Here is a 15,405-nt window from a genome sequence, read left to right as displayed (position 1 = left end):
CAGTCATTGTGAATGTGACAGGTTCCATGGAACTAAAGAAATTCAAGAACACAGAGATAGAAATAAGTAGTTCACATCTCAGGTCCAGTGGACAGAGGCTGAAAAAACTCAATGAGGCTTGTTGCTAAAAACTGCCGTGCTGCCCTTGAATGCTGTACTTAACCCTCAGCTGCTCGAAAGACGCTGGAACTTAGCATCAGTGCAAGTGTGAATGAGAAAGCAAAGAGAGTTTATTATTCATGACCCATTACTTTATATTCTCACCACCTGGCCGCTCAATCCCAATGCACTGAAACCCCACACGGACGACGCTGAGCTTAATGACGATGGAAACAGCGAACGGCACCTCATTCCAAAACCAATCACGTCTCTAAAGGTGCTGCATCATTTTGAGGCATTCCAAGGGTGGTTCTGTGTTTGTGGAAACACCCATTTTCAAGCCAATAAAATTCAAGGGTCAGGAATCAACTAAACAGCCACACAGCATGACAAAATGGGGTCTGTTCTGGAAACCAAGCAGTCTAACCTGCAAAACATGAAGTATCAGCAAAGAAACAAGGATCATCTGGCAACAAAAGGCTGAGCTTATTATTGCATGCACTTGACAAGAATGAACGAGCATGACTGCTTGAAGCTATTGTTCACTTTAGACTTTGACCATCCTTGCATGCATGCAAACAAACTACACGCTCTGAAACAACCATATGCTCCATGACAATCTGCATCCAAATAAAGAAACACACATCCTTACACACTTTACGGCTCAGTGACAGTGTAGACACATACAGAGATGAATATTTCAGGGGAAAAAAATGTTTTCTCTCATTTTTCACAATATGGATTATAGAGTTCTGCATGTTGTGTTTTTCTCCAGCATATTCCAACATTGCTATAGAGGAGAGCGGGGTAAGCTGTGTCACTTTTTACTTGACCTCTAGTCAAGCAGAAATTGGATTAAATGAATAAACCTAATTATACTGCAGGATGTATTCTATCAGTGTGTACTAGAAGAAATATACATATTAAAATATATATTCAAAAATATAAATGTTCAAAAAAAGTATGTGAAAATTGACATTTATATTGAAAATATAATCTTTACCATTTTATTTATTTACATTAAGTGTAATCCAATGCATATTCTAATTTGAATGTCTTATTGGTAACACTTTACAATAAGTTTTTGTTGTTGTTGTTGTTAGTTAATATGAACTAGCAATGAGCAGTACTTCTAAAGCATTTATTAATCTTAGTTTATGTTCATTTCAACATTTACTAATACATTATTAAAACCAATGGACCTGAACTAAGATGACCTAACAACAATGAACAATTGTATTTTATTAACTAACGTTAACAAAGATGAATAAATACTGTAACAAATGTATTGATTATTGTTAGTTAATGCATTAACTAATGTTAACTAATAGGACCTTATTGTAAAATGTTACCATCTTATTTTAATGCACATTATTCACATGTTCATAAACTAGCTAAAAAAAAAATTTATATTCAAAATATATGAATGTAATGAAACAATTGTCAGTATTTTGCATTAGTATTTGTAGTATTGGTCAAAAAATGTACGTTTTAAACATGTTTATAATATTTAGATCTTTAGAAGTTTCTTTGAAATAAAATGCATTTTACCTGCAATGTAGAAAATGTAGTCGTGCAAAAAAAAAAGTTTGAGTATGTGCATCACTCAAACACAATCAGCTGTGTATAACTACCATTTTCTATCATATGACAAAGAATTATGCACAGTTTGTCTGATTAATGGGGTGAAACCCCATTTTTACCCCACTATTCCCAACACCACATGGCCAAAAGTGTGTGTGCATCCACACTCATACGTGCTTATTGAACATTTACATTCAAAACCATGCACATTAATAGTGAAATAGTCCTGTTGTTGCTGATGTAACATCTTCCACTCTTCTGAGAAAGCTTTTTATTAGATGCACACCTTCAAAGTCACTGCAGAAATGTTCAGGTATCAGTAACCCATGTTATTATGGATGCACTTTTAACCATGTTGTATATTCATAATAATGTTCATGCAAGACATTTTTGACTGACATACCAAGTGTTATATTCTATGCATTGAAAATTCTAATGGCAGTGTTGCATTAGAGCACATATCATATCGCTCTTATACGCACCCCATCATTTTCATTGTTTCTGCGTTCTTTTAGCTTGTTCCACAGAAATCACTGCTGTTACAGAAGCCTCGCCATCTGTCCCATCACATTTTATGAGAAATGTCTGCTGGATGCTTCCGCTGCCTAATGGATCAAAAGAGCACTTGTCTGTTACTATTCAGGGTACCCTGGGTAATCTTCAATGCTGCCACTGCTGCGATCGCAAGTGAGACAAAACGATAAACCGTGCACTGCAGGCGTGAGCAAAGATTTGACTGGTCTTGGGGTGGTTCTCTAGTGGGTCTGAAACAGCTGCATGCACGAAGAAGAGAGCATGAAAGTATACTCTTAAAGGAATTGATCACCCAAAACTGAAAATTTGCTAAAATACTACTCACCCACAGGCCATCCAAGATGTAGATGAGTTAGTTTCTTCATCAGAACAGATTTGGAAAAATTTTGCATTTCGTCACTTGCTCACCAATGGATCCTCTGCAGTGAATGGGTGCCGTCAGAATGAGAGTCCAAACAGCTGATAAACACATCACAATAATCCACAAGTAATCCACACCACTCCAGTCCATCAATTAATGTCTTGTGAAGAGAAAAGTTGCATGTTTGTAAGAAACAAATTAAAGGGATAGTTCACCCAAAAATGAAAATTACCCCATCACACTCACCCTCAAGGCATCCAAGGTGTATATGACTTTCTTCTTTCAGACGAATCCAATCAGAGTTATATTAAAAAATGTCCTGGCTCTTTCAAGCTTTCGTCTGAAAGAAGAAAGTCATATACACCTTGGATGCCTTGAGGGTGAGTAAATCATGGGGTAATTTTCATTTTTGGGTGAACTATCCCTTTAAGATCTATCCATTTTTTATCTTCGAACCGTTGCTTCTAGCTAAAACATGAGTCCTCTGTCCGTAAGTGAAAAAGTCGTCTCGTCTTAATTAAGGAGAGAAATATGCACAGATCAAGCACCGTTTACAAGCAAAAACAGTCCAACTCTGTTCTAAACAAATTGGTATTTTGGCCAGAAGCAAGGATTTAAAGTTAAAAATGTCATATAAACTCAAAGCTTTTCTCTTCACAAGATGTTAATTGATGGACTGGAGTTGTGTGAATTACTTGTGGAATATTGTGATGTTTTTATCAGCTGTTTGGACTCTCATTCTGACGGCACCCATTCACTGCAGAGGATCCATTAGTGAGCTAGTGATCATAATGCTAAATTTCTCCAAATCTGTTCCCATGAAGAAACAAACTCATCTACATCTTGGATGGCTTGAGAGTGCATAAATGTTCAGCAAATTTTAACTATTCCTTAAAAAATCTAAAGGTATAAAAACCTTTATGTTTGTCTGTAACAGATACATCAAGCATTAAATATTCATTAAAGGTATATTAATATTTATAGCATGCTCTCATTAGAATATAACCTTTATCACCTCAGAAATCGTCTATGAATGTTTATAAAAACATAAACTCTATTTCTAACTCTAAATCTGTTTTTGCTTCCTACTGTCTTGACAGAATAGCTCAAGAAAAAACTCAACTCCCTAATTACCTGTCAGCATATATTTTTTTCTGGTTGGGTTGAGAACTATATCTGAGAATTTTCCTTTTGTTTGCACTATATCAAACCATGAAACACAAGACAGGCTTAAGAAAGACATCTTTCTAGGTATGGAAAGCCACAAGACATTCACCAGGTGTCTGCAGGTCACATTCAGGTTGAGTCAACGACGCACACAACACAGTCACTCCTCCCTCGACACGGTGAACCATTATCACTATATTTAAACAGTGTTTCGTGTTAATGAGGCACTATAGGGTGTATGTGCGTAATGAACAACCTGTCGTAGATCACGCTGGCAAAACATTATGATAATGCTGGCCTGTTTATGTTGAAGAATGCAGGTGGCACTGTCTTCCTTCTAGTTACTTGCTTAGTAGAGCAAAAGAAATATGTAATTGATATAATGGATATGAATGTGAACACATGCAACACACAGATGGATCGCAACGAAAAAGATGACAGCTGACCGTCTGACACTTGGACACTTGTGGTGCTAAGTCAAGTCAGTTTTATGTCTACACTGCTTTCGGCATATTGTTTCAAAGCAGCTTTACACAAAAATCTCTTTGAGAGATGTTTGCATGCCAGATATTAACAAGCTACATCATATTTACATGTTTATTTAAATGAATTATTCAATCACATTAAACTGAGGACAAATTGGGTGCTTGAGGGCATGCAAACCCTTCATTAAAAATTATGGGCGTCCCTAAAGACTCATCTTTGAAGGGCTGCCAGCCCAAGAACAATTTGATAGACAATGTTTAGCATAAGGATGAGAACAAGGATGTATGTGTTTTATTTCACCTGATGTGAATGGAAGATCTGACACAGCAAAACGTGCATAAGCAGGCTGTCCTTGTGCTCCAGCATCTCTAATGCAGCATCAAAGGCTTCACACACTCATTTGTGTTCTCAAGTTTAGGCAACAAAGCTTCGTTTTTAGATCATTTGGATGGGTGTTCAGTGAGATTCTGGATCTCACTCCTTCAGTTGTCAATCTCCATAATTAGATCTGTCTGAATGGTGACTAATCTGGTTAGAAACACTTATCAGAAAAGCTTACCAAATAGACAAATGACGGGTCAGTTAAAATATGTGCATCTATTGTATTGCATTAGATGGAAATCCCAGTACTGCTAGTTATAAAAGCTTACCTGATATTCAACTGGTGGTGATTTGCAATTGGTTCCACTCATTCAAGTTCACAATTCTTCCATCCCTCTTGCATTTGTCATCACTGTCTATGTGAAAACGAGTGATCAGCCTCCGGATCATAACGACCACTAATGCACAGTCTCCATCCGCAACCGCTTGGCAAAATCCTCCAAAGCGAGTCCTTTAAACTTGCTCTTAGTTTATATTCCCACAACAGGCGAGACACATCTGTTGTCTTGTTCTCCAGCATCCTCCGCAATCCGAGCCATGCAGCTTTGCATCTACGTATCTTCTGCTGTCGCTAGGCATCCTGAGCAATAATAATGACCGGCTGAAAACCACAAGTAGCGGTGTCCGATTCGCGAGCGAACGGTTCTTTGAACCGGTTCTTCTGAATGATTCGATCGAGCCGAATCGCAAAGCGTGTGAAAGCGAAATCACTCGCATGTGGGAGAACTTTGGCTATATTCTGTACATAGCCAATGTTGGCAATATATACTGTACACTGTCTTCTATTCTAAGTACTATTTTACACAGTCTTCTATTTTTACTATTTAAAACAACATGACCTCATGATGTGATTTAGTAGCCTATGTGACGTACCGTTTTCAGTGGAAATAAATATGGTTCTTCTGCATTTTTAATTCAGTTTTGTGTAAAAATGTATTGGCTGTCTGGTCAAACAATGATAAACGGGGGAAAAAACACTGATATTACAGTTCATTCGTCACACTAAGAATCAACAGACAAATTGAGTGCACCAGTCAAGGACACATGCAGTGCGCACACACAGAGTGAATGCAGGTAGCCGCCCTAAAATTGGGTCACTTTTTATCATTCATGCACATGTTGGAAGTTGTAAAAGCCATCTGAATATTGGAAATGTGCAAAACATAATGCATCATACTTCATAATGCAGAGAGAAGTAGGCTATTTTTTCTAAACAGGCTAGGCTACTACCATTCTTCATAGTATTGCATTATAGCAATAGTGTGCATTATATAGCAGAATGCAGCTTGCAGTAACCTTCCACTTAAAGAACTATGTTTTGAATTAAACTGACATACGAAACAACGCGATAGCCTATAGGCTTATCTAATTACAAAATGGCTATAAAGAGTAAATCGGCATTTATCTATAAATTAAATGTAATATAAAACCTCAAGCAGGGACATCCGCAAACATTTGCGAGCGATGACTCAATCGAATTTGTGGTTTTGTGTTTTGAACCGGTTCATTTGAAATGAACCGCCCGACCGAACCGACTCGCTAAATGAACCGAACGTGCCTATGCTAATCACAAGCGCTTTTCGCCTCTCTCTCTCCTCTGCCCTTTCATTCCGTCATTGTTCACCGACGCTAAACATTTTGTGCGTTTTAGTCTGAATATATTAGCAGAATATTTATAACTGAAAATCAAAGCTGTGGGGGAAAGACGCGGCGCGCAAACGCATGAGAGGGTGGCACTTTAAGGCTCCATCATGTGCGAGCTTCTCAATGCGGTATTATTTGGTGAAGGAGGCAGAGGAACCCACGGGCTGTACGAGAACATTCCCCACAAAGCTTTACATGACCAACGATGTTTCTACACAACATTTCAAATTAGCAGAGATATTTCAGTTTTAGCAATGAGTTTACGCAGGGACGCTAGATCTACAGTAAAGACTCAAAGAATTTAGTATGAAGAGCCTCTGGCATAGGCTACTGTTTTAGTAAGTGCAGTAGTCAGTAATACACGCAGTCAGCATTTTCTCTATCTGCTGTGGTTTTCTTGCATTTTTTTATCCATCACTGACATGCAAATGCTAATTTTAAAAAGGATAATTAACTCTCATAATACCCTTTCTTTCTTTTTCATTTTGAGTATGCAGGATATAGGTGTTAAACATCTGGGCTGATAGTGAAAAGGTTACAATTTTCACTCCCACAATAGGTTATCCGTGAGCAATCACTATTGTGCCTTTGAGCAAGGCACTTAACCTCAGGTTAAGCAGATTAACATGAATAAAAAAACATACATTAGGTCATTAGACATACTGCTGGATATCTATTCCCATTGCACTTTATCTAAAAAGGCCGTTACTATGATCTCTTGAACCAGAGGTTGTGAAGGAGCCCGATTGTGCTGCGTTCACATTTATTTCCCCTCTCTCAGCAAACACAATCCAGTCTCTGTTCATCCATACATTGATCAGGCCCTGTGTGATTGGAGTCAACAATGCATGTACAAACAATTGTCAAGACTGGTTGACATAAATAATTGCAAATTACAGGCAACTGTTTACAAATAATTAAAATGGAATGCTGTATTATTTTTGTACAGAAAATATAATGCAATATATTTTCAGTATATAATGTTTTACTGCAATAAAACAAAGGCAATAGTGCTAAACAATTTTTACTGTGCTTACACTGTCAAACACAAAGACTTAGAGAGAAATACAGACAAATGTATTTGTGTCATTGAGAACAGAGAAATGAATGCCCTTGCTTTTACTGCGCAATGAACAAAGGATACTACCTAATTTCTGTAATTAGTTTTGGCAGATAAGAAGAGTGAATGCAGGTAGCCGCCCTAAAATTGGGTCACTTTTTATCATTCATGCACATGTTGGAAGTTGTAAAAGCCATCTGAATATTGGAAATGTGCAAAACATAATGCATCATACTTCATAATGCAGAGAGAAGTAGGCTATTTTTTCTAAACAGGCTAGGCTACTACCATTCTTCATAGTATTGCATTATAGCAATAGTGTGCATTATATAGCAGAATGCAGCTTGCAGTAACCTTCCACTTAAAGAACTATGTTTTGAATTAAACTGACATACGAAACAACGCGATAGCCTATAGGCTTATCTAATTACAAAATGGCTATAAAGAGTAAATCGGCATTTATCTATAAATTAAATGTAATATAAAACCTCAAGCAGGGACATCCGCAAACATTTGCGAGCGATGACTCAATCGAATTTGTGGTTTTGTGTTTTGAACCGGTTCATTTGAAATGAACCGCCCGACCGAACCGACTCGCTAAATGAACCGAACGTGCCTATGCTAATCACAAGCGCTTTTCGCCTCTCTCTCTCCTCTGCCCTTTCATTCCGTCATTGTTCACCGACGCTAAACATTTTGTGCGTTTTAGTCTGAATATATTAGCAGAATATTTATAACTGAAAATCAAAGCTGTGGGGGAAAGACGCGGCGCGCAAACGCATGAGAGGGTGGCACTTTAAGGCTCCATCATGTGCGAGCTTCTCAATGCGGTATTATTTGGTGAAGGAGGCAGAGGAACCCACGGGCTGTACGAGAACATTCCCCACAAAGCTTTACATGACCAACGATGTTTCTACACAACATTTCAAATTAGCAGAGATATTTCAGTTTTAGCAATGAGTTTACGCAGGGACGCTAGATCTACAGTAAAGACTCAAAGAATTTAGTATGAAGAGCCTCTGGCATAGGCTACTGTTTTAGTAAGTGCAGTAGTCAGTAATACACGCAGTCAGCATTTTCTCTATCTGCTGTGGTTTTCTTGCATTTTTTTATCCATCACTGACATGCAAATGCTAATTTTAAAAAGGATAATTAACTCTCATAATACCCTTTCTTTCTTTTTCATTTTGAGTATGCAGGATATAGGTGTTAAACATCTGGGCTGATAGTGAAAAGGTTACAATTTTCACTCCCACAATAGGTTATCCGTGAGCAATCACTATTGTGCCTTTGAGCAAGGCACTTAACCTCAGGTTAAGCAGATTAACATGAATAAAAAAACATACATTAGGTCATTAGACATACTGCTGGATATCTATTCCCATTGCACTTTATCTAAAAAGGCCGTTACTATGATCTCTTGAACCAGAGGTTGTGAAGGAGCCCGATTGTGCTGCGTTCACATTTATTTCCCCTCTCTCAGCAAACACAATCCAGTCTCTGTTCATCCATACATTGATCAGGCCCTGTGTGATTGGAGTCAACAATGCATGTACAAACAATTGTCAAGACTGGTTGACATAAATAATTGCAAATTACAGGCAACTGTTTACAAATAATTAAAATGGAATGCTGTATTATTTTTGTACAGAAAATATAATGCAATATATTTTCAGTATATAATGTTTTACTGCAATAAAACAAAGGCAATAGTGCTAAACAATTTTTACTGTGCTTACACTGTCAAACACAAAGACTTAGAGAGAAATACAGACAAATGTATTTGTGTCATTGAGAACAGAGAAATGAATGCCCTTGCTTTTACTGCGCAATGAACAAAGGATACTACCTAATTTCTGTAATTAGTTTTGGCAGATAAGAAATCTGACTTACAATTAAAAATTCCCCCAGAAGAGGTAGAAAATCTGCTTAGTGTGTGCCTGTTTTAATTACTCAAGATAAGAGGCCTATTGAGAGGTGCTTCCTTTATATTCACATGATGATGGTTATCTTTTAATCTTCATTTGATGGTTATTGATTTTACCTATTATTCACTTTTCTTATGATGCTTCTGAACAGAACAGGGTTTTTTTCTGAACAGAAAACGAATCCAAATATCATTTTGTATAGGCCTACAGTTTTCAATCACTATGTGCCAAATATATAGCCTATTGGACTCTTTTGGTCTAAGTTGTTTGACTAAAGTAGACCTTAATCGGGTTATTAAAAGTCATTGAATTTAACGCGGATGAAAACGAGGCTGTGAGGGATCGACAATCTTTACAATGTCATAGCCTAGATCAACTCAACTTTCAAAACTGGTTTATGCATTTTTTGTCTACCGAAAGTTTTTTGTTTCGGAAGAACGTTCCGTTATTAAACAACAGTACAATCCATTGAGCGCACTGTATTTTATCCCTCACAGCCTCGTTTACATTCATCCCCGTCAGCGCTCCTCTGAGCAATTATAACCTATCATCATTAACTCTGAAAACACTCTTTGTTCTGTTTTCACTGAAATACCCATCTAAAAGCAGCTCTCCAATTATGAATCGCTTCTAGAATAGCTGCTAGTCTAAATGTAAAGAGGTGCTAATGGGTTCTATCAGCATAAAAATGTAGTGACTTTACAACACAATGAATATAGGCTACTGTGCTTCCAAAAAGAAATTGGACACTCAAGGCACACTTAAAATGCACTGCATTAGACAACAAAATAAAACACAACGGCATTTATTTTAATAAAAATACAGCACAAACAAAAATGAGAAGAAGCACATTAGAAGTCAAGTCAAGTCAAGTCAAGTCTGCTTTATTGTCAATTCTTCCACATGTACAGCACATACACACAGAGAATTGAAATTGCGTTACTCTCAGACCCTTGGTGCATACAGATAACACTAACAGTAGAACATAAATACAGATATACAGATTAAGTATAAAATACAACTATACAAATATACAAATAAGGTAAAATGTAAAAAAATATATAAAAAAATATATATAAAGCAGCACACGGCACATGGCAGATAGAGTGCAAACCAGTGAAGTAAACAACAGTGCAGATATAATGATTTGTAGTGCAAAAAGAGCTTATTTAGACTTATTTAGAATGGAAAATGTTAAGTTTAACACTCAAGAAATTAAAAATAAAATAAAAACAGCGCTTTTTTGGACTTTTGATTGCTCTAATCAACTGGTTTATTGAGTGTATGGTCCATCACGTGGTATTTATTTTTTTAAGTAGCTATACAGTAGGCCTACATTAAATGAACTCTTTCAGAAAAACTTGGTGACATTTTTATGTAGGCCAACATATTTAAAATATTCTGTTTTAACCTTAATTTAGGCTACTTGTCAAGCCATTTTCATTGTTTATACATAAAAAAAAATTACACAAGACCTAATTAACCTTATTCAGAGGCAACTTAAATCATGCTAGACTAGAGTTTTTCGCGTAAACACACGAGGGCGCTAGCAAACTGCGATTAAACTAGACGTGCTTTATCTTGAACGTTTATGTTGGATTTCAGTAAACAACTTTAACTCTACATCCATACTTACATTTATATGAAATTGCTATTTTTGAAAACATAACTTTAAAAACTGTTGGATACGACATATATTTAAACATTACTAGTGAGAGGTGCCAAAATGAACACTTTAGGGGAACATCTAGTACAATTAAACGCCACCAAACCAGCATAAAGTCTAATGTTATTGTTTTTGTTTTGAATATTCACAAATCAATCAGGACTAAGAGTTAACGAGATCTAGCCTACATTCCCTTTTAAGGATCACCTTTTTTTTTTAATTGGCTATCCTGCTTTAAACATTCAGGAATAATGGCATGCCTGTGTGCTTTGACCATCTGTGACAAGTCTGAACATTAATTCACCTCCATACATATCCCTAGCGTGAACACCTGTCTTACTTTCCTTAACCGCCTCGGCCCCGCCCCCTAAAAGCCACGCCTCTATTTCGACTGGACCGGAGCTCATGAATATGCACGTTTCGAACGCTCGGCCCCTCCCTTTGCACCTGATTGGTAGTATTTACTTGTTTTTTGCACTGAGATGCTGGAGTGTTAGAGCAGCTCTGTGCTAGAAGATGAAGCCCTGCCGGACCGAGCAATAAGGATTACAGTGATTTGACTTTAGAAAAGAGAAGAGAGGACCATTATATCTGCCAGTCATCTTTATACGTATTCCAGGATGCCTCGTTCATTCCTAGTAAAGAAGCATTTCAATGCAGCCAAGAAACCGAATTATAGTGAACTGGAGAGTCCAACAGGTAATAAATAAACTTGATGATTCTAACCTAATAATGAAAAGTTGAAGTTAGTTCAGCTTTTTTAGTGTTTTGCAAGTCTTCGTTAAAGTTAAGACACTTTGAGTTGCAACACATTAAAAAGTTACTTTTATTGAATTGATCCATTGCTATTTTTTCTTGATGTCTTTATATAAATGTGGATTGAAACGGAATAATTGCCAACCAGTCCAAATGATCCTAATGGAAACTGAAAAATAGCTGTTTAATTGCATCCATTTGGATCTTATTTGATTCTTATTTGATCCCACTTTTAGGATTGTTTCCAAAGTGTCTCATTTTAAAATCCAGTGCACATGTTTTAGGATTGTTTTTTGGCGAATGATAACCTGGTATCAGTTTTGTAAAAGTATTGTCTGAATGTAACTCCATGTAAAGTTAATTAAATGGGTGCATAACATTTAACTAGAGTTTACTATCAAAGTTATATGAATGCTCTAGGGAAAGCATATCTTTAAAAAAAAAACTTTTTATAAGTATAAATACTCAATTTTCTCAATAAATATGGCCATAAAAGGAAAATGCATTTAAAATAGTTTCAGATTTAAGAATATAGCATATAACTTCTCAAGTATTTTATGTCAAGTACCCAAATACTGATTCCAGTGAAATAATACGATTGCATGTCCCCTTTTATTGCAGTGTTTATTTCTCCATATGTCTTAAAAACCCTCCCGGTGCCTGTTATACCTCAGCCTGAAGTGTTAAGCCCGGTGTCGTACAACCCCATAACAGTTTGGACTACCAGCAACCTGCCCCTGTCACCCCTGCCCAGCGACCTGTCCCCCATCTCCGGATACCCCTCGTCCCTCTCCGACACGTCCTCTAATAAAGACCACAGCGGTTCGGAGAGCCCCAGGAGCGATGAAGACGAGCGGATACAGTCGACCAAACTGTCAGACGCTGAGAAGTTTCAGTGCAGTTTGTGCAACAAGTCCTACAGCACGTATTCCGGACTCATGAAACACAAGCAGCTGCACTGCGACGCACAGACCAGGAAATCATTCAGCTGCAAGTACTGCGAGAAGGAATACGTGAGTCTTGGGGCCCTAAAGATGCACATAAGGACACACACGCTGCCGTGCGTTTGCAAAATGTGCGGGAAAGCTTTCTCCAGACCTTGGTTGCTGCAAGGACACATTCGGACGCACACAGGTGAGAAGACCACATAATTGAGCATGTGGATGTGGAAAAGTGCAGATCTTTAATGCACACCTAAAGTTCTTGTTGCATGATATGGATTGAATGCTTTTTTGCACATTTTGTAGCCAGTAATTGTGCTGGACATTGCATTGCATGATGCAGCAGTACTTCAATATGAACTGACATGACTTTTGTGTTCATTAGGTGAGAAACCCTTTTCCTGCCCCCACTGCAGTCGTGCATTCGCAGACCGGTCCAACCTCCGAGCTCACCTGCAAACTCACTCAGACGTGAAGAAATACCAGTGCAAGGACTGCTCCAAAACCTTCTCTCGCATGTCACTGCTGCACAAACATGAGGAATCTGGCTGTTGCATTGCACACTGAGACACTCACACACACACACATTCACTAAGTGCCTCCGATCATCAACGCTGATCTCGGATCTGCTCTTCCTGTCAGTATACTCGTGATAAACTGGATACGAAGTGCAAAATGCATCCCAAAAGCAATTAAAAAATGCACCGCCCCAGGGTCTGAATGAATAAAGTGTTTGTGGAGTCATTCAGAGATCAGATTCCAACCAAGACGCTACACGCTAACAAGTAAAACTGACCCAAAACAGCCTTTCTGCTTTAAGTTTGGTTCCTGGAGAACCTTTGACACCCTCAGAAAGGAAACGGCACAAAACAAAGGACTGTTTACTGGATCCCTGGTGATCTTAATTCATTGACTAAGAAGCCTTTTCATTTCAGTGTAAATGCAGATTCATGCGCCCGTCATGTGCCTTCCATTTCAACAGTATTTGCCCTGTCTGGGTCGGGTTGATGTGTACTGTACATTTGTTTACGGATACGTAATATTTGGGAGGTTTTAAACGTGTAGCCTCTCTAATAAGCAATAATTTCAAGCGGTTTATGCCTGTGACTAAATGTTAAATGGGTAACGGTCACTTTTTGTTTCTTTTTTTCTTTTCTGAGAGGTAATCGGTCAGACATTTCACACCGTAGATGGTGGCACACCAATGAGCTTGAGACCAAAGGAATAATTAATGCCATGTTTTTAAACAGGGAACAAGTGCAAAGTTATGTTTTCTTGAATTAAAACTAGTATTTAAACCAGCAATCAGACATGCAATACTTTGCCATGTGCCTTTTTCATCAGGAACTTCAGAGATTTTGCCATTATCTGAATGTATATGACACTGATATGATTGTACTTTGTATTGCAAAGTGTAAATGAATGGTATGATTTTGTACAAAAAATAAAATTTACACTTTTTGAATAACTCAGCGATGGTCCATATCTATTTGGCATCTATACTCTTTGGATAGTTCATGCATGACTTTCTTTATCTGTGGAAAGAAGCTATTTATAAGAATGTTTCTTGAAGAGAAACGATTCAATTAAAGTGAATGGGGTCCAAAACAACACTACTGATAACAGTATTTTAATTTTTGGGTGAACTATCCTTTAAGCTTTTAACACTTGCATCCAATAACAATTAGCCCAATGTTTACATGTGTATAGTCTTTGTAATGATATGCAAATGAGAAGGCCCATAACGGCACATTAACAGGAACGTTTCTTACCACAATCTCATGAAAAGTACTGTGCTGTTGAATCTGTTGCTGAAGTATGCTGATTTCTTACTTTTTTAAATCTGAATTAACAGTTAAAGTTTAGAAATTACAATTAAACATGGTCAAGTGTGATGGAAAGAGCTTGCATTGTGGGAGTTCATCAAAGTGCAGTTTAAGTATTTCATGCTGCAAATGTGTTTGCAGTTACTGTGACAGAAAAAGGAAAGAGCAAGTTGTATGAACTATCATTAATTTAAAAGTCAAGTTGGTGGAGATGCCATTTATGTTCAGGATTCTAAGTTTGTCAGAACCAACTTGAAAAGTCAAGGAAATTAAGTGGTCAAAAGATGTGGGAACATCACAAGATGTAGAAGTTTTGTTGTGCATCTCAATAAAATGTCCTCATTTTAAAGTCAGTGGTTTTGTGCCCACATGAACCTGTTCTTGCGAACCTGTTCGGCTCCCAAACTAATCCCAAATGTTACACCTCCTCCCTATGTTGATCTCACTTTGCTGCCAATTTCTTTGAAGACTCCGGGTCTCTGAAGAAGCCACTATAGCAAAGCCAGACTGGCTCTCGCACATGTGAAAGTCCTTTACTGTATTATTACTCAGCAACCTCACAGTACACAGTGGGAACTCACAGGACTTGAGCAAACCAGCAGGTTTTCAAACATTCAGCTACTGAATCTAATTTTGAACTGAAGTAAACAGCTCTTAACTCCTTTGCAAAATCACCTAAAAATACACATGAAAGCAAAACTGATGCTATTGGCTTATTTAACAAACATTCCTGATCTTATAGTGAATGATAACCAGTATTCCAATGATACATTTTCATTTATTATATATATATATATATATGAAAATGTATTATCCAACATTTATATAGGATCATATAACAAAAGTAATATAACAATTATTCAAGAAAATAAATGAAACAATTTCTTATTTTCTGTTCACAAAGTGGTTAAAGTGAGTGTAGTATATATATATATATATATATATTTTTTTTTTTTTTTTTTTTTTTTTTTT

At 37.2% G+C, this 15,405-nt stretch overlaps 2 protein-coding genes across 3 annotated transcripts in view; one reads left to right on the top strand and one right to left on the bottom strand.

Moving 5' to 3' along the window:
- Window positions 1-5,177, bottom strand: part of LOC107677318 (gamma-1-syntrophin-like) — a 58,323-nt gene extending 53,146 nt beyond the window's left edge. For both annotated transcript variants that reach the window (XM_016472195.1, XM_016472196.1), the window contains exon 1: window positions 4,882-5,177. The gene's annotated coding sequence lies outside the window, so the exon portion shown is untranslated. The remainder of the gene's footprint in view (window positions 1-4,881) is intronic.
- A 6,216-nt stretch (window positions 5,178-11,393) lies between these two features.
- Window positions 11,394-13,832, top strand: LOC107677208 (zinc finger protein SNAI2-like). The gene is made up of 3 exons (XM_016472017.1): window positions 11,394-11,609; window positions 12,288-12,800; window positions 12,993-13,832. Exons 1-3 carry the CDS (start codon window positions 11,531-11,533, stop codon window positions 13,172-13,174), a joined length of 774 nt encoding a protein of 257 aa, XP_016327503.1. The 5' UTR covers window positions 11,394-11,530; the 3' UTR covers window positions 13,175-13,832.
- The last annotated feature ends 1,573 nt before the right edge of the window (window positions 13,833-15,405 follow it).

The sequence above is a fragment of the Sinocyclocheilus anshuiensis genome, unplaced genomic scaffold (genome assembly GCF_001515605.1).
Source record: "Sinocyclocheilus anshuiensis isolate Anshui unplaced genomic scaffold, SAMN03320099.WGS_v1.1 scaffold392, whole genome shotgun sequence".
Lineage (NCBI taxonomy): Eukaryota > Metazoa > Chordata > Actinopteri > Cypriniformes > Cyprinidae > Sinocyclocheilus > Sinocyclocheilus anshuiensis.
This window is presented reverse-complemented; position numbering and strand designations above follow the sequence as displayed.

Excerpts from the sequence above, each read along its gene's own strand:
- LOC107677208 (XM_016472017.1), top strand. The coding sequence starts at position 11,531 with ATGCCTCGTTCATTCCTAGTAAAGAAGCATTTCAATGCAGCCAAGAAA. Across the intron at positions 11,610-12,287 it reads TGAACTGGAGAGTCCAACAG|TGTTTATTTCTCCATATGTC; the intron begins GTAATAAATAAA and ends CTTTTATTGCAG. Across the intron at positions 12,801-12,992 it reads ACACATTCGGACGCACACAG|GTGAGAAACCCTTTTCCTGC; the intron begins GTGAGAAGACCA and ends TGTGTTCATTAG.